Source organism: Microtus oregoni, unplaced genomic scaffold, assembly GCF_018167655.1.
Source record: "Microtus oregoni isolate MIOR12 unplaced genomic scaffold, Mior012 000160F_ref0000428, whole genome shotgun sequence".
NCBI lineage: Eukaryota > Metazoa > Chordata > Mammalia > Rodentia > Cricetidae > Microtus > Microtus oregoni.
Window position 1 is genome coordinate 607,330 of NW_024544815.1, and position 18,267 is coordinate 625,596.

At 37.2% G+C, this 18,267-nt stretch overlaps 1 protein-coding gene across 1 annotated transcript in view; it reads left to right on the forward strand.

Annotated features, from left to right (window-relative positions):
* The window catches only part of LOC121445125 (calcium-responsive transcription factor-like), a 30,137-nt gene extending 16,472 nt beyond the window's left edge, over nucleotides 1–13,665 (forward strand). Inside the window, exons 10-16 of the mRNA XM_041647133.1 lie at nucleotides 2,097–2,240; nucleotides 3,669–3,896; nucleotides 6,496–6,658; nucleotides 8,732–8,795; nucleotides 9,083–9,198; nucleotides 9,582–9,948; nucleotides 12,908–13,665. Coding sequence (XP_041503067.1) covers nucleotides 2,097–2,240; nucleotides 3,669–3,896; nucleotides 6,496–6,658; nucleotides 8,732–8,795; nucleotides 9,083–9,198; nucleotides 9,582–9,948; nucleotides 12,908–13,026 — 1,201 coding nt within the window. The 3' untranslated portion in view covers nucleotides 13,027–13,665. The remainder of the gene's footprint in view (nucleotides 1–2,096; nucleotides 2,241–3,668; nucleotides 3,897–6,495; nucleotides 6,659–8,731; nucleotides 8,796–9,082; nucleotides 9,199–9,581; nucleotides 9,949–12,907) is intronic.
* The last annotated feature ends 4,602 nt before the right edge of the window (nucleotides 13,666–18,267 follow it).

Consider the following 18,267-nt stretch of genomic DNA (forward strand, 5'->3'; position numbering starts at 1 on the left):
GAAGCATTTCTATTAAGTTTAAACAGTTCAGTTATGTAAGTTGTAAGTTCTTTTTTCCACTACTGTTTTGTATCTTTCTCATTAAAGCTTCAACTCTCTTTTTAAAAGATTTTATTTATTTATTAAGTGTCCAATATTCTGCCTGCACGTGTGCCCACGCCAGAGGAGGGCACCAAATATTACTATAGGTGGTTGTGAGCTACCATGTGGTTGCTGGGAGTTGAACTCAGGAACTCTGGAAGAGCAGCCAGCGCTCTTAACCTCTGAGCCATCTCTCCAGCCCAAAGCCTCAACTCTTAACATTTTTTTTTGTCTCATCTTACAAAGATTTTCTGTATATGGATGTGTATGTGTATGAATATACACATATCCTCTTCTACCCTAAAAGGTCAGTAAAGCCTGCTAATATTTTCTTTCCTTAAACTGAGGTAATAGTATTCCCTCTTTTCTGCTGCCTGAAAAGACTATAGTGAATATTTATCTTAGTTAGGGTTTCTATGGCTATGAGGAGACACCATGACCATGGCAACTTTTTTATCTATCTATCTATCTATCTATCTATCTATCTATCTATCTATCATCTATCTACCTACCTATCTACCTATCTATCTAATTTATTTATCTATATATTTATTTATTTGTTTGTTTGTTCATTCACTCATTTATTTTACATACAGTGTCCTGAGTGCACGAGGGCACCAGATCTCATTACAGATAGCTGTGAGCCACCATGTGGTTGCTGGGAATTGAACTCAGGTCCTCTGGAAGACCATATAGTGCTCTTAACCTCTGAGCCATCTCTCCAACCTGACCATGGCAACTGTTACAAAGGAAAAACATTTAATTGGGTGATTTATAGTTCCGAGGTTCAGTCCATTATCATGGTGGGATGTGGCGGCATGCAGGCAGACGTAGTGCTGGAGAGGGAGCTGAGAGTCTACATCTTGCACAGATGACAAGAAGTAGTCTGAGACACTGGGCATGACTTGAGTATATATGAGACCTCAAAGCAGGCTAGCTTCATATACACTGTGTGGCCAAGGGTGGCCTTGAATTTCTCATCCTCCTGCCTCTGCTTCTTTAATTCTGGGATTTACAGATGTTTACCAATATACCTAGTGACAAACTCTGTATTAGATCAAAACCACAATCAATAACCTCATTTCAGTTTATTAGTAGGATAAATAAGTATAATGGTAATTGTCAGGGAAAGGTTATAATTTTTAAAATGTTGACAAGGAAAAAAAATGCTTCTGAGAGATTTTACCAATTTACACTAATACCAGAAATGTATAAGAGCCATAGTAATTTTTAGGCAGAGGACTAGGTTGTCATTGCTCTGGGTGAGAATAAAAAATATGAATCAATGAAGGATTTTTTCTTAATATTCTATACTCTCTTAGACATTGAAACTGTTCAAAATTATTAGTAAAATGAATAGTGTTAAAGGCATATTGGGCTGGGGGATAGGAAAGTGGTACAGGTAGCCCAGGTGTGTAGCTGTCCTGGAACTTGCTATGTAGATCAGGCTGGCCGTGAACTCATAAAGATCCTCCTCTCTTTGATTAAAGGCATGCATCACCATGAGTGGCTTAATTTATGTGTTGTTGTTGGCCAGGCAGTGGTGCTCACCTTTAATCCCAGTACTGGGGGATTGAGCAGAGGCAGGTGGATTGCTGTGAGTTCAATGTCTCCCTAGTACACAGAATGAGTTCCAGGATAGGCAGAGATATGCAGAGAAACCCTGTCTTGAAAAAAAAGAAAAAAAATTTACACATCTTTGTTGTATGAATGAATTTAGGTAATGAGAGTTTCAAGGCGATCATCTTGGAAGAAGATCCATAAAATAAACCAAATGCAAATTATGGCTTCCAGGACAGGGAAGGAGAAAAAGGTTAAAAAAGTCTATATTTAGATATTTATACTCAGTTTGTGATCATTGTTGATTTTCTAAGCATCATGCACTCAATATGACAGCTTTTGTAAGCTTCTGAATACTAAGTTCAATGTTCTCTAACTTTTCTTTTGAGTTCTTTATTGATGTTAGGTATTTCTTGAGATTATAATGAAGAGTTTCTTCTTTGTATTGCACAAAGGATTTACATTAAAAAGGTACAGAAGTTCCCTGAATATAGAGTGCCTACAGACCCGCAGATGGACAGGAAGATGATCAGAGTGGAACAGGAGAAAGCCTTCAGCATGCTGAAGGAGAACCGGGTGGATGCTGGGGGTGTTCTTCGGTATGATACTCAGACAGTATGTTTTCAGTTGTTTCTTCGAGGACTGGCTTTATAAGTTAGATACCTCACCAGTATTAAACTTATTTACTATTGTATATGTTATTAAGTTTATTACCTAAAAATTGTGTATAACTCAAAGCATACGTTGTTGATTACTATGACAGCCATCTGTGAATTTTAAGCCCTAAGTAAAATTTTATTTTATGCTTCATGTTTTAGATAGAAGGAACTATAATATTTCTGGCTTACTGTTCTTTATTTGTTAATCCAGGTGAAGAATTTATTATTGCATGAGGTCAAATATAAGGAAAACTTTTATATGATCGTTTATAAAAATTTAAAAAATGAAGTCAATAATTAGGCCCTTCAATTTTTAAAATATGCAGCTCTAATATTTTTATTTTAAAAATATCATTAGATTTTAAATTTTTATTTTGTGTTTAAGAGGTTTTCCTGGATGTATATATGTGCATCGTGTACATTTTGATGCCATGGAGGTCAGAAAAGGGCATTGGATCCCCTAGGACATGAGTTAGAGATGGTTGTGAATCACCATGTGTGTGCTGGGAATCAAACCTGGGATCTCTGAAAGTATACCAAATACTCTTAACAACTGAGTTATCTCTCCAGCTCCATACTATACAACTTGCTCTCTTTTGTTCTTATCGGTTTATATCAAGCAGAAGTACAGGGGGTCAGTGGGATAGCTCAGTGAGTTCACTCTCCAGGGTCCACATGATAAAAGGCAAGAACTGACTCCTTCAAGTTGTTCTCTGACCTCTACATATGCATGCTGACACATAGGTGTCCCCACATATACACATACACAAATAATAAATGTAAAAGACTATCCAAGTGCTTCACCAAAAGTTAAATCGCCTCCCTCCCTCCCTCCCTCCCTCCCTCCCTCCCTCTCCTCTCCTCTTCTCTTCTTCTTCTTCTTCTTCTTCTTCTTCTTCTTCTTCTTCTTCTTCTCTCTCTCTCTCTCTCTCTCTCTCTCTCTCTCTCTCTCTCTCTCTGTGTGTATCATGTGCATGCCTGGTACCTATGTAAATTGGAAAAGAGCTTTGGGTCCCTGGAGCTGGAGTTACAGATGTCTGTAAGCTACCATGTGGATCAGCAAGTGCTCTTAACTTCTGAGCAATCTCTCTACCCTCATATATGTGTAAATCCTTGCATTGCCTTAACACAGGGTCATAGTAAAAGTTAATGAAGTTACCTCTTTGAGTATAAAGTCAATCTTAGAGGAGTTGAACATAAGACATTTTAAATTTTGTTCTACATAGCATAATCATATGTGATTTTTGTTTAAAAGATTATTCCTTTTCTTGATGCATATTAGCCTAAGTAATATGATTTCCACTTTTGTCTGAATTATCAAATTTTAATATTTAAATTTTAATAATTTCAAATGTTTTCTCTTATCAGATGGTATGTGCAGTTACCTACACAGCAAGCTCATCAGTATCATGAATTAGAGACTCGTGGCCTCTCTCCATCTCCTTTTCCTATGTCTTCTCTTGAAGAAGAGGAAACTGTAGTCAGAGATGAGAACTGTGCGTTGCCCTCACGTCTCCACCCACAAGTAGCGCATAAGATTCAGGAATTAGTGTCTCAGGGAGTAGGACAAGTGTATGCAGTGAGGAAGCAGCTCAGGTACAGGAGAAGCAGCGTTTTCTTTTACACTGGTTGCCTAGGTGATACACTAAGCATTGATTTTCCAGGACATATGCATCTCATCTGTGAACATTGTTTTCAGCCAATGCTTGGCAAGCTTCATATGGTATTTCTTAATAAATTCTAAATGCTTATTTGAGACACTAAATCTTTGGCAGATTAGACTATTTCTACGTGATGAATTTATTTTATTTTACTAGCTAAGGTCTTCCTGGCCTTTAATTCACTTATAAAGCCCAGGTTGGCTTCCAGTTTTCAGCAATCTCAGGAAACTAAGTGCTGGTATTAGAGGTGTGAGTCACTATTCCTGAAATGAATTGAATTACATGATACATATTTTTGACATAAAAATGTGTAGAATCAGAAAATTAAAAACCTAAATTAAAGTAATTATTTTAGATTATTTGAAATTAAATAGAATTTTATTGTAATGGGGAATGAATATAATCAAAATAGAATATATACATGTATGATGTTCTCAAAAATTAAAATATTTGATTTTTAAAAAGATAAGTTAAACTATTTACTATAACTGTGTTATATTCGATTATAAATATGTATCACAACAACATTAATTAAGTATCTTGAGTACCATTAAAGATACGTCAAAATACTACAAATACAAGTTCCATTAGGCTGGAGGTGATGGCACACACCTTTGATCCCAGCACTCAGGAAGCAGAAGCAAGTGGATCTCTATGAGTTCAAGGCCAGCCTGGTCGTCAGAGCTAGTTCTAGGACAGGCATGGCTACACAGAGAAACCCTGTCTTGAAAAAAGAAAGAAAAGGCTTTTCATTAGATGAATAACTATCCAGATAAACTACAATGATAATTATTGTAATAAGGTGATTGATATATGTATATCACATATTCTGCCAAACCTTTAACTATATCATTTTACACATGAAAAAATAGAAATTAAAAATTGCTAAGTAATTGCCTTGAAAGACAGTGTCAGAACTGAAACCTGGATCTGGCTCTATAGCCTGTGGGTAATGTTATGATACTTTGTTCCTTTTGTTTACTGTGTACTGAAATCTGAATAAGAAAATGAGAATTATAAGAATTAGTTTTTGTTTGTTTGAGATTGGGTCTCACTGTATAGCCCTGGCTAAATTGGAACTCACTATGTAGACCAGGTGTCATAGAGATCTACTGGCCTCTGCATCCTGAGTGCTGGGATTCAAAGTGTGCACAGCTACAGTGAGCAGACACCATATAACCTTTCTGTTTTCAGAAATAAAGATTTGTTTTCATTGAGTTGCCTACAGAACAAAGCCAAAATTTAGTAAAGCCATCCACTATTTACTAAAATTTGGCTTATTCTACTTATTTCAAATTTTTACAATTCTTATTCTACTTATTTAAAAAGAGGTTCAATGAGAAAGAAAAGTAATAAATCTCTGCAGGTCTAATAAATGTAATATATAAAGCACAAATGTATTAAACATGTAATTGTGTAGCAATGCTACTTTTCTTACACCATCTTGCCTTCCGAAATCTTATTTTCTCACAATATTCGAACCATCAAGTTTCATGTAGTATTAATTGGTGCCTTTAGAAGCAGTGTAACATTGTGTTTACATATACAAATTGGAAATAGGTCCATGTTTTCTTACTTATTAAACAGGTATATAATTCAGGGCAACTTCAACTTGTGCAGCCTTCAACTCCCTCATCTGTAAGGTGGAATTGATTCTTGCACCGGGTCACATGGTCACAGTAATAGTTGAAGGAAATATCTGTAGTGTGTTCAGAATTGTGTCTGATATGGTAAGCACTTAAAAACATTATAATGTTCAAATTGAGGATTGTGGTCCAAGTTTAATTCATAAAAATGTCCAAGCTCAGTTGGATGGTGGTGGCACACACTTTTAATCCCAGCGCTTGGAAGGCAGAGGCTGGTGCATCTCTGTGAGTTTGAGCCAGCCTGATTTACAGAGTGAGTTCCAGGACAGCCTGTGCTGTTTACACATAGAAACCCTGTCTTGAAACAAGCAAACAAACAAAATAAAATGCTAAAGCTCTGTAATAGTGTGATTTGAACCAATTAAAATAGCACCTTTTGCTGGGCAGCGGTGGTGTAAGCTTTTAATCCTAGCACTTGGAAGGCAGAGACAGAGAAACTACAGAGAAACCCTGTCTTGAAAAACAAAACAAAACAAAACAAAAAACAAACAAACAAAAAATAGCATCTTTCTTTAACCTTTGGTTTGTTTTTTCTTTTCTTTTCTTTTCTTTTGAGATAGGATTTCTCTCTGTAGTTTTAGAGCCTGTCCTGGAACTCTCTCTGTAGACCAGGCTGACCTCGAACTCACAGAGATCTGCCTGCCTCTGTCTCCTGAGTGCTGGGATTAAAGGCGTGGGCTACCACCACCTGGCAAATTCTATGTTTTAATGAATAGAAAGAAATCTAAAATGGCTAATATTTTATTATTTACAGAATTATTTACATACATATGAATTATTTATAGAAATATGAATCATACTTTATAAAAGCTTATATTGAAAGAGAAACTTTCAGTCAGTCCATAAGGGCATCATTACAGTTATATTTTTATTTTATATCCTCCACAGAAAATTTGTGGAAAGAGAGCTGTTCAAACCTGATGAGGTACCTGAAAGACATAATTTGTCCTTTTTTCCAACTGTAAATGATATAAAAAATCATATCCATGAGGTACGGAAATCCTTGAGGACGGGAGATATGGTATCTAATCCAGAGATTATTCCAGCAACGGTACGATCACACCCATTTCTTTGTTTCATTAGAGTCCTTCCAGCTCCCATTAATGCATTAGCGAGTCTCTAGTTCTGGTAATACTTAATAGAAAAGGCTACTGTTACACCATCTCAATTGCTATGATTTAAGGAAATACATTAGGTAATTTTCTAAAATATGAATTCCACAAGCTCTCAGATAATGACTTAACTGCATATTTCTTACTACCCTCACAAGGAACAGAAACAACAGTAGATTTCCAAATCTAAGTATAACAGAGAAGAATCAATATTTTTTCTTTATGAGAACTACTTTTTATTCAGTTTACAGACATTTATTGAGCACATACTGAGTATATCCCTTGCTCATTTTAAAAAATAGATGGTCAAGGTCAAGTAGTTCAGTTTCAGGTGCACAAAGTGAGCTCTCCATGCCATATATGAATATCAGTGTTTACCTCATATTTTATATCGTCATTTCTCTGTCAATATTAGTAATTTCTGAGATATTTTTACCATAGTTATCCAGAAATTAGTGATTACAGTAGAAGTAGTGACTAATTTAGGAATTAAAATCTGAGTAGCTTTAACTTTTGCCTTCTTGACTTTTTACTTTCCAAGTTTTACTATCTGAACATTTTTGAATTGTACTTATTTCTTATGTATGTGGATGTTTTGCTTGCATGCCTGGGTCCCATGGAGGCCAGAAGAGGGTGTCGGATTCCCTGAACGTGTGGTAATAGGTGGTTGTGAGTCATCATGATGGGCTCTGGGAATCAAACCTAGGTCTTCTGGAAGATCAGCTGGTGCTTCACTGCCGGGCATCTCTTCAGTCCTAGTACTTGGATATTTCAAATGCTAGACCTGCTGGATGGTTTCTCTTTGTTTATTGTGTATCTAAACTTATTATTATTCTACCAAATTCAAGAAATAAAATATTTTCCTTCTACACTTCCTATCCAAATTGCTGATATCTGAGTTCATAGACCCTAACATAGTGGGACATACTTGTGCTTTGAGAATGTAGACAAGTAGAGAGTGATTACAGAAAAAAAACACGAGTGTAGTGAAAATAAAACAGGAAGCTGGGGGAGAGCTCATTCTGTAAAGTGCTTGCTGCACAAACATGCTGGTCTAAGTGGGATCCCCTAGGACTCACATAAAAATGCTGAGCGTGGTAGGCGTGAACTTCCAGTCCCAGTGCTGGGGGGTGGGGGCAGGATGGAACTAGCTGTCTAATTGGTGAGCTCCAGGCCAATAAAAGATGCCATCTCAAAGGAAACAGACTTAGTGCTGTCTTCTGGATCCATATGCATACATGCACAGGCGTGCATGCGCGCGCGCACACACACACACACACACACACACAGTGAGAGAGAGGGAAGAAGGGAGGGAGGGAGAGTAAAAAAAGAAAATAGAGGGCTGTAGAGTTGGCTCAGAGGTTAGGAGTGGCTGTTCTTCTAGAGGTCCTGAGTTCAATTCCCAACAACCACATGGTGGCTCACAACCATCTAAAATGAGATCTGGTTCCTTCTTCTGAAGGCAGAACATTGTATGCATAATAAATAAATACATCCTAAAAAGAAAGAAAAAGAAAGAAAGAAAAGAAAGAAAGAAAGCAGACTGAGCAAGCCATAAAGAGCAAGCCAGTAAGCATCACTCTTCTGTGGCCTCTACATCAGCTCCTGCTTAAAAGAAAAAGAAAAGGAAAATAGAGTTGGCTAGATGATTCAGTAGGTAACAGTGCTTGCCATTTCCAAAAGTTGTTCTCTGTTTTCCACATGTATGCCAAACCATGTGTGTACACGAGACACAAAATAAGTAAAAGAGGCCAGGCGGTGGTGGCGCACGCCTTTAATCCCAGCACTTGGGAGGCAGAGGCAGGTGGGTCTCTGTGAGTTCGAGGCCAACCTGGTCTACAAGAGCTAGTTCCAAGACAGGCTCAAAAACCACAGAGAAACCCTGTCTCGAAAAACCAAAAAAAAAAAAAAGTGTACATTTTTAAAAGAAAATACGATGGTTGTATTAATGTCTTAAGATTATTTTCAGTATAACTCCGTTGCTTTTGCTGAAACAAATGTTCTCACTTCAGCTTCAGTGGACTACAGATAGCGGGAATATTCTCAGAGAGACTGTAACAGTTACATTTGCAGAAGGTAGGTTGTTTCTGGATATTTTTTATAACATAGAAATCAATTGGTGTTATATCTGGAAAGAAGTTAACTATCTCATATAATCATTAAAAAAAAATCTCTGCATGCTCCTGTGTCCCGGTGTGTGTGTGTGTGCTGCTGGTCCTCCTTCGTGCACTGCCAGAGTTCAGGGATATATGCGTTTGCTACCTTGCCTAGCTTACTGATGATTTTTTGAAGTCCTCGATTCTGATAGTAATGATTGTTATAAAATTCAAGAGAAATAACTGTACATCTCCTGTTCAACTCAGGAAATTCACTGGGAGAACCAGTTACCAGCAGAGTGGGGGCAAGTAGGTCCCCAGAGCCGTTCCACTTGCTCTCCCCACTTCCTTCATTTCAGCCCAAAATCTCTTCACACTTACAGGTAGGCACCCATTAAACGCTAAGTTTAATCTTATTCTTCTTTCATGATTCCTCTTTTAAGGACTTCAGAGAATTGCTGTAAAATTACAATAATGGCCATATATTTCTTTATTATTTATTAATTCTTGAATCCTTTATGCCGCGATTGAAGGTGATAATTTGGATATTATGTTCTGAAAAGTTTGAGGGAGACTCTGACTGCAGTACAGTTTGCTGTATTGCTTTTCCTTGGTCCTTGTTTCTGTCTTCATGCATTGTTTGTTATTAACTACATACCTATTACCTTGTGTTCCAATTATTTTTTTTTGTTGTCAAAGAATATCCATGAGTATGTCATACTCAGTAAATCCAAACATTGTGATATAACTCTTTTCTCTTTAGAAGGGTTTGAAGTTACAGCCAAGACTCTCCTCTCTTGATGGATCCCAAGCTCTGGTATCAGAAAATGGCCACCCTTCCTCCGGTCCTTCAGGACTTCTGGATACAGCAGGAAATGCTGTAGTGAATAATCATTCTCTACTGCTTGGTCAGAGTCAGAACCTTCGAACAGACACATGCCTAACGCAAAACAGCAGCGCTGCCTCTGCCATGGGAAACCTCCCAGAGTCAGTTCACAATCTCGAAATGGGTCTGCTGGTGGAAGCTGAAGCTGTTGAGGAAACAGGGAATCTGGAGGGAAGTGTAAACAGGGTTCTGTTGGGAGATGTGCAAACCGTTCCGGTACTTGTTGTAGGCAGCCATCCAGCTCTGAGTAAGTGACCGTCAGTTTACAGTTGCCTGGTATCACCCCACCAAACAAGGGAAAAAGCATTCATTTCTACCCAGTGGGATTATAGTATTGTAAAGTTCAAATAAAATTATGAGAGGAAGATATTTCATTAACCTAATATTTTTTCTTATTATGTCTAATTATTTAATCCCAGTGAAATTATTCGTTGTCTATCCCAGCACTTTAAAGGCTTAGGCAGAAAGATTGCAAGTTCAAGGCCAGCCTGGTCTACAAAACAAGTTCTATATCAGCCTGAGCAACTTATCAAGACCCTGTCTCAAAATAAAAAGAGAGCTGGATGGGAGAGTAATTTATTGCTTAGCAGGTCCTAAGAACTGGGTTCAGTCGTCAGTGCAGACAGGAAAAGAAGGAAAGAGGAAACTATTCATTTTGAATAATTTATTTTTATTTATTTATTTTTTGAAACAGAGTCTCACTGGCTGTCCTGGAACTCACTATATAGACCAGGCTGGCCTCAAACTCATGTGACCACCATGCTTAGCTGGATTTATTTAATTTATTTTGCATACAAGGGTTTTGCCTGTGTGTATGGTATGTATGTGCAGAACATGTGTTCCCGGTGCCCAGGGCCCTAGGGCAGAAGAAGGCCTTGGTTATCCTGGAACTGGAGCTATGGATGGTTGTGGATCATCATATGGGTGCTAGCAACCGAGCCCAGGTGCTCTAACCTCTGAGCTATTTCCCTAGCCTCATAGCTCGTTTCTTGATTACCTGCTTTTCCATGGAAAGTCTATGGTGATGTAAAACTAGCAAAATTATTTTAGAATACATAAAATGTGTTAGAATGCATAGAATGTACTAGAAGCAAGTCATGTAAGGAAAACTACTTTAGGGCAAAGATTATGGAGAGATGACTCAGAGGTTAAGAGCAGTGTCTGTTCTTCCAGAGGTCCTGAGTTCGATTCCCAGCAATCACATGATGGCTCACCACCATCTGTAATGAGATCTGGTACCCCCTCTGGCCTGTAGGCAGGCATGCAGGCAGAACACTGTATATAACATAAATAAATAACATTGATAAATGTACATGGAAAGGATGGGAGTAAGTAGCCAATAAAGAGTTAGTAATAAGAAGTTGGGTTATACACTTAAATATTGAGTTTTGTGGACATTTACAAAAAATCAGTAAGATTTGAGCACATGAGTTTGTTTGAAGACCTTGTTATCTTTTGTTGTTGCTAACCCAGTCGTCATAGTGATAAAGCGTGTTCGCTCCCACCTGACCTCACCACATTACTTTCACACAGTTTCTATGGGAAGAGATCAGTATGCATTTTACTTTGAAGTATAAACATCTTCACGGAAATTATCCTTACAACATGTATTTGCTCTATCTTAATCACCATTCTTTTGGTAAATACAACTGAATAGTTTCTTTTAGAAAGGGTTACAGCCTTTTAAATTTATAGGGAAACACAGTTGTATGAAATTCACAGAAATCTTTTATAACTACAGAGTAACATTACAGGTGAGGAGAAAAATGAGTATATGAAAATATATTGTCGTAACACCATTCGAAAGTTAGCTGTATTCTCATTCTACAGATAGAGAAACCAAGGCTCAGGGAAGTTAATTGCCTAGTGCTCACATTTAGTCAGTGATAGAGGAGAGGACTAAGCCCAACTATTTTAATCCTTACCTCTAAGGCTTGCTTTCTCCCTCTGTGTTGTCACATAGGATTTCTGGGAGCATTAATCCAAACTGCTTTCAAAGAAACCCCTTTTAATCCAAATTTGTATGATTTATCTAGTGAGGTCGTAATCTGGGGGGTTATTTCACCAGGATTGTGGGGTCCTCTTTCCTTCTTGGCTCGTTGGCTGTCAGGCTGAGAGGGGAAAGAGGTTAAGGGTTTGACAGGAAGGTTTGTAGGCGATCCGTGAAAAGTGGATGGAAGGAAGGGGGCACCCATGACACAGACATCGGTGAGAGAGTACAAGGAATATGTAGGACTGGGGAGCCTGGGGACAAACCCTATCAGAAGGCTTATCCTGGGGCAGAACAGCACATCTCTCCTATAGCAGAGCCCCTAGCACGAATCTTCTGAGCAGATAAGGTCAGTCCCCCAACCAGGGACATTCCCCAGACAAAGACAGGTAGAGAGCTGGAAGCTCTGCTGGTGGGAGGGAGCTCCATGCTTCCCAGCTAATGAGAAGATGCCAGGCCATGGCAGACTGCGACCTCTAACTAGCCAGCAATGTATTCCTCCAGGATGTGAGCCGTTGGGTTCCCCATGTTGCTGACTGAACTGCAGTATAAAGTCCAGTATACCTCTAACAATATGCATGTGGCCAGCATATCAGTAAGCAGGTCGCCGTCCCTCTACCCTCTGCTCTCTAAGAGCAACTGAGCAGAGGTTCTTGATAGAGAATGATGATCCGAGGCAAGGTGTGGTGGTGCCTGCCTTTAATCCCAGCACTTGGTCTCTAGGTTCAAGGCCAGCATGGTCTATATAATGTGAACTTGTCCCCAAAACAAAACAAAAGAACAAGTGAAGATGCATTGTATTGGCCAGTTGACAGTGTGCTGGCTCTCCATTCATGTGGTTGTAAGCATGGTGGAAGGTGCTCAGGTGTTCTGAAGTGTTCTAGTTCAGCAGACATAGCTCACACAGCTGAGACAGGGCCATCATTTTAAGATGTGCTGCTGTGTTTTCTAATATGCCAAATATTTTTTTTTCAATTTTACCATGACCCTTTTCTAAACTGTGGTTTATTTGAGTTTATTCTAGGTTCAGATTGTTTTTATTTTTTAAAGATAAAGTCTCATGTATACCTGAATTCCTGATCCTCTGCTTTCAACACTCCAGTGCTGGCATTACAGGTGTACACCATCATGTCTGGCTTTAATTTGTATACTTTTAAAGAGACCACAGTGTAATAAAATATACTAACCATTTTGTGTCTTTTGTTTGGTTTTAAAGTTGAAGAAAGTCTAGAAGATACTCTGTCTGTGAACCAAGTTAAACAAGAACCCAAAGAGTCAACACTGTCTATAGGATCAAAAACTTTTCTGGACTGTAAAAAATTATCTGCTACATAAAATGCTTAAAGCTTTTCAAATTCTACAGCTCTGGTTCTGATGTCTTAAAAGGTGAAGATTGACGGGCATGGCATGTCAATCATTGGACCAGAACACAGTGATGAGCAGCTTTGACTTAAAACTTGAATATTTGTTGTCAATTCCATATTTGTATTTCTCTCAAGAAGTATCTTGCTTTATTTTGTATTCGTATTTTTTTTTTTAATTATCCAGTAAGACAAGTGTTAAAAGATCATCTGAACTTCACAGTAATTTAGTGTGAACAAAAATAGTTATCTCACTCCTGGAAATACCTAGTATTGGTTCTTATAAGACAAAAAAGACCAACAGTCAGAGTGTGTGAGTGTGTGGGGCATGTGTTGTGTGCTCAGAAATTTAAAATTGTGTGGAGAGTTTCGATTAGCTAACAGGTTAGAGAATTTGTTATGTGTCTTATTTGAAAAGATAGAGCAATAGACTTATATGAAAGCACAGAGCTGCCAGTCACATTCCTGTAGATTTGCAAAGTGGCCCCCAGCCACCAATCCCATTCCTATACGTTTGCATAGTAGCCGACAGACACCAGTCACATCCCTGTAGATTTGCATAGTAGCACACAGCCACCAATCACACTTCTGTAGATTTGCATAGTAGCACACAGCCACCAATCACATTTCTGTAGATTTGCATAGTAGCACACAGCCATCAATCACATTTCTGTAGATTTGCATAGTAGCACACAGCTACCAATCACATCCTTGTAGATTTGCATAGTAGCACACAGCTGCCAATCACATCCCTGGACACTGCATTTGTGGTTTATTCTCTAGGCTTTATACCTTTAACTATAAATGAATGGTACTAATGGTCTTCTGTCAGAAAGTTAAATGACTTGGTAAATATTGAAAAGTTTAAGTTGAATTAATCAGATTAATAACACAAATAAATGAATTTTATATGAGATTAGAAGTAAATCCCTATTTAGGAATAGAAAGATGAAAAATTCAGAGAATGGGGGAAATATAATTCTCTACTGTTTACAGATCAGTTAAGGGAGCTTGGTGGTAGCAAAATCTTGTTGTTTTTTAAATATTCAGTTTTTGGCTAGAAAATAATTTAAGTGATATTTACATTTTTCTATACTAGAGTTCTTACTGAATTGATAGTATTACAATGTATATATTTCAAGGTATAAAACTATATATAGTTTAAAATTTAGTCCATATTTAAAACTTGAAAATGTTCAATCTGATATTTGCTTATTAAATATGTATATTTATATCTAGTACCAAATAACTAATAATCAGTACATTCATTATAAGTTCTTTTTTTGAAAGATTGGGTAACTAGTAATTTCAAATATAACTGTCATGAAATTAACTGAGCTAAACGCAGTGGTGCTCATCTGTGATCCCAGCACTCAGGAGGCAGAGACAGGCCAATCTCTGTGAGCTCAAGACCAACCTGGACTACATAGACAGATCCTACTAAGAAAGAAAGAAGGAATCAACCTATATTCATTTATGAGTGTATTTAAATTTTAATTCTTTACTAAAATAAGAATTTCAAGTGGATATTAAAGTTTACTATTCAAAGCATGAACAGTATACTATGAAATTTGACCTCAGTACTTGACATGGGTATCCATCACCTTTGGCTTTTCTGTTGTGTCTCCCATTCTCATTCATGTTTTAGGTACATGGCCTGTATCTAAGTATAAAACACTGTTCTTTAGAAGTAGGTAGAACTCTTAGATTCATTATCTTTACAACTATATCTAGTCAACATAAAGTTTATTATTTATCTTATCGAATGCAAATTTCATATCTAATTATATGTACATTGTTAGTAAGAACTGCTTTTTCTTTCCTAAAAAAATGAAGATATCTAGTGACAGCATTTATAGAGGCAGGTTGCTCAATCTGAATATATTATGCTAAGTTCAACACAATTCATAGTCACTTCAAAACCCGAGTTTCCTTAGTCTGTACTTATGAGGAATGAGATCATATTAGTATGTATTTACAACTGTATGATAGGTAATACTTTTTGTTATCCTTGTTATAGAAACTGTTTTTCCAGAACTAATAGGTTTTCACCTTCCAATGATGATTAAGGTTTATTATTAAATATCTCATTCATTGAGCTGTATTCTTTGGGAGACATTCCTTTTTGATGTTGAATTGTTAGGGAGCGATGCTTGTTAAGAAATAAGCCAGTTTCCTGTGAGGATTCAGAGCTTAATGTTTAATCAGGAACAAACAGTTAAAATATATTTCCAAGTCAGGCAGTGGTGCTGCACACCTTTAATCTCAGTACTCAGAGGCAGAGACAGGCCAATCTCTGTGAGTTCAAGGCCAGCCTGGTCTTGTAGTGAATTCCAGGACAGCCAGAGCTACACAGAGAAAACAACAACAATAACAACAAATATATATATATAGTTGTATATATACACACACACATATATACATATATATTTATATTCCTGTCACTCCATTCTAGCAATGGTGCACATCTCTAATTCCAGTGGATCTCTGTGAGTTCGAGGCCAGCCTGGTCTACATAGCAGGTTTCAGAACAGCTAGAGCTACAAAGTGAGACCCTGTCTTCAAAAAAATAAAAAAAAATATAAAATTTATGCCACTTCATTCTGTATGAATAGGTCTTCTGTTAATATTTTTTATTATTAAATACAAGGAAAGAAGGCTACATATATTCTTCCTGCAACACAAAACAGAAAACTGACCACTTAAATACCCAATTGTATGTCCTTTTTTTTTTTTTAGGAGAAACTGCAACTATTAACATTTTTGTGAGTAGTTATTCCACGAAATGGTCTCTAAATGTGTGTAAAAATCATTTGCCTTCTAAACGCCTGTATAGTTGCAGCATGCCAGTGCTGGCCAGTTCCCATGTTCAAGTGTTTAATTCTCTCTAAATGTACCAGATCTTAAAAACAAGTATAAAAATTTCAGTATCTGTATTTGGCATTCCCTTAACAACTCCACAGCAGAGTTTGGCAAGCGTTCCTTGGATCATGTGTTACAAGGTGTGGCATCTGCAGTAGTAGGCTGGACATTTAAAATAAGCAGTTAGAAACTCACAATCACAGGCTGGCTTCTTTGAAACCTGCAAGCAGACTTTGTATATACAGCAGTAAATTACCGATAAACAGCCACAACACACTTTCTCAGTAGTCATTTTCTGTTAGCAGCTAGTGTGCTTAAACCTTAACATCTTACGCAAACTAAATGTTTCCTAGCCACCACAGAAGTGCTAGGAACATAAGCTTTGGGGCCCACCAGTGTGTGCTTCCTCTTCTTTATATCCTGTCAGACTATGACTTAATCAGTGAGTATGAGACTGTTTTCTTTATAACAGGTTTGTAAAGAGATTTCAAAATGTATGTATATATTGTAACCTAATGTACAGTGCTCCTGTAATAATGTAATTTTTTCATTAAAAATTCTGTTTTTTTCTTATGTGTTAGTTTTTGAAAATATTCTTCTCCTAGAGATAATGAAAATTTTGTTAATCTTAAATAAGATGCTGATAAGTGCTTTAGTACCTGAGAATTTTAAATAGAGATTTATGTCAGTTTGAAGCCTGATAGTTTTTAAGGATTAACTGCCATCAGCATATATGTATATGCTACATATGTATATATATGTATATGCTAGTAGATATATCTGTATCTATGAATATGTATATCTACATATATACTAGTAGATATATCTATATCTATTTATGAATATGTATATCTATGTATATACTAGTAGATGTATCTGTATCTATCTATGAATGTGTATATCTACATATATGCTAGTAGATATATCTATATCTATTTATGAATATGTATATCTACATATATACTACTAGTAGATATATCTGTATCAATCTGTGGATATGTATATCTACATATATACTAGTAGATATATCTATCTATCTATGAATGTGTATATCTACGTATATGCTAGTAGGTATATCTATATCTGTCTATTTATGAAATGACTTGGTGGGTAAAGGTTCAACTGTGATGTCCTGAGTTCAATCCCCCCAAATAGATGTAAAAGTGGAAGAAAGCAAGCCAACTCCACAGTGTTGTCCTATGACCTCCACACATGCATCCCACACAATAATAATTTACAAACAAAAATTTAAAGGCTAGCAATATGACTCAGCAGCTAACTCCACTTGCCATTAAGCCTGATCACACTAATTTAGATTCTTTGACCCAGGAGGGAGAGTACTGACTGCTTCTGGTTGTTCTCTGAGCACCTCTAGCCATGCAGGAGGGGTCAGGGGTCTTCCCTTGGTATGGAGGGCCTAGAGAGTGGGGTGTCATGCCTGGTGGGTGGTCACTTATCTCTTGGTACTCTGTGTAGTAGCAGGCTGTGTGTCAGAGTTCCACTGAGGTTGCCCAAATTTTTATATTGTGGTGTGAGAAAAGATTGATGGCAAAATGGCACTGAGCAGAGATAAAAAAGAAGAGAGAAAATGAACTAGTAAAATATATTGGAAGAAGCAGAAGGGTCATTATATTTAACCTAGTTTTCCATCATATTCTGATAGCTAAAATTGGAGCAGGTAGATGCTGTAGAATCTGTCTTTGATCCTGTGGTAGGGTTGAGGGGCAGAGGACTTGAGTCATGTTCATGTTGTATGCTAAGTGCAGTGGTGTGTAGGTACAGGTTGGCCCAGCCTGTGAGAAATTATTTTCGTTGTCCATCCAGAGTTTAAAATTCTGGTTACTTGAGACTGACCTTGATGAGAGTCATCACATGATGGAATGTCACAAGCACTACAAATCAACCCTTTCTCCCTTTCTCCTCTTTTCAGAGACAAATTTTAAATATTTCTCATCTTAAAGGTAGTCATACTTATTTTAAACTCATCATTGTGTGTAGGTAAGTGAATAAAGAAAAAAGAAAAATGACTCATACTCTGAAATTTCACAGCATTTGTACCATAAACAGAAGGGATAAGAAAAAAAGGTGACTCTGTGTCTAAACTTTTTCTCATTAATTGATATACTATCCATTTCATTCCTAGAATTCTCCCTACTCAGTGTAGTTCCTGCATGCTATGTTGAGTTTCAGTTGGGTCTGTCTATCCCAGGGTGGCCAGATCAGACTTTTCCTTTTTTCTTTTTTTTTTCTGTCTCTTTCATTTGGATTTTGGACACTGGATAAATCTAAGTATAACTTTTCTGATACTTTAGGCTCCTTTACTTTTTCTAGAAATGCCCCATTTTTCATGTGT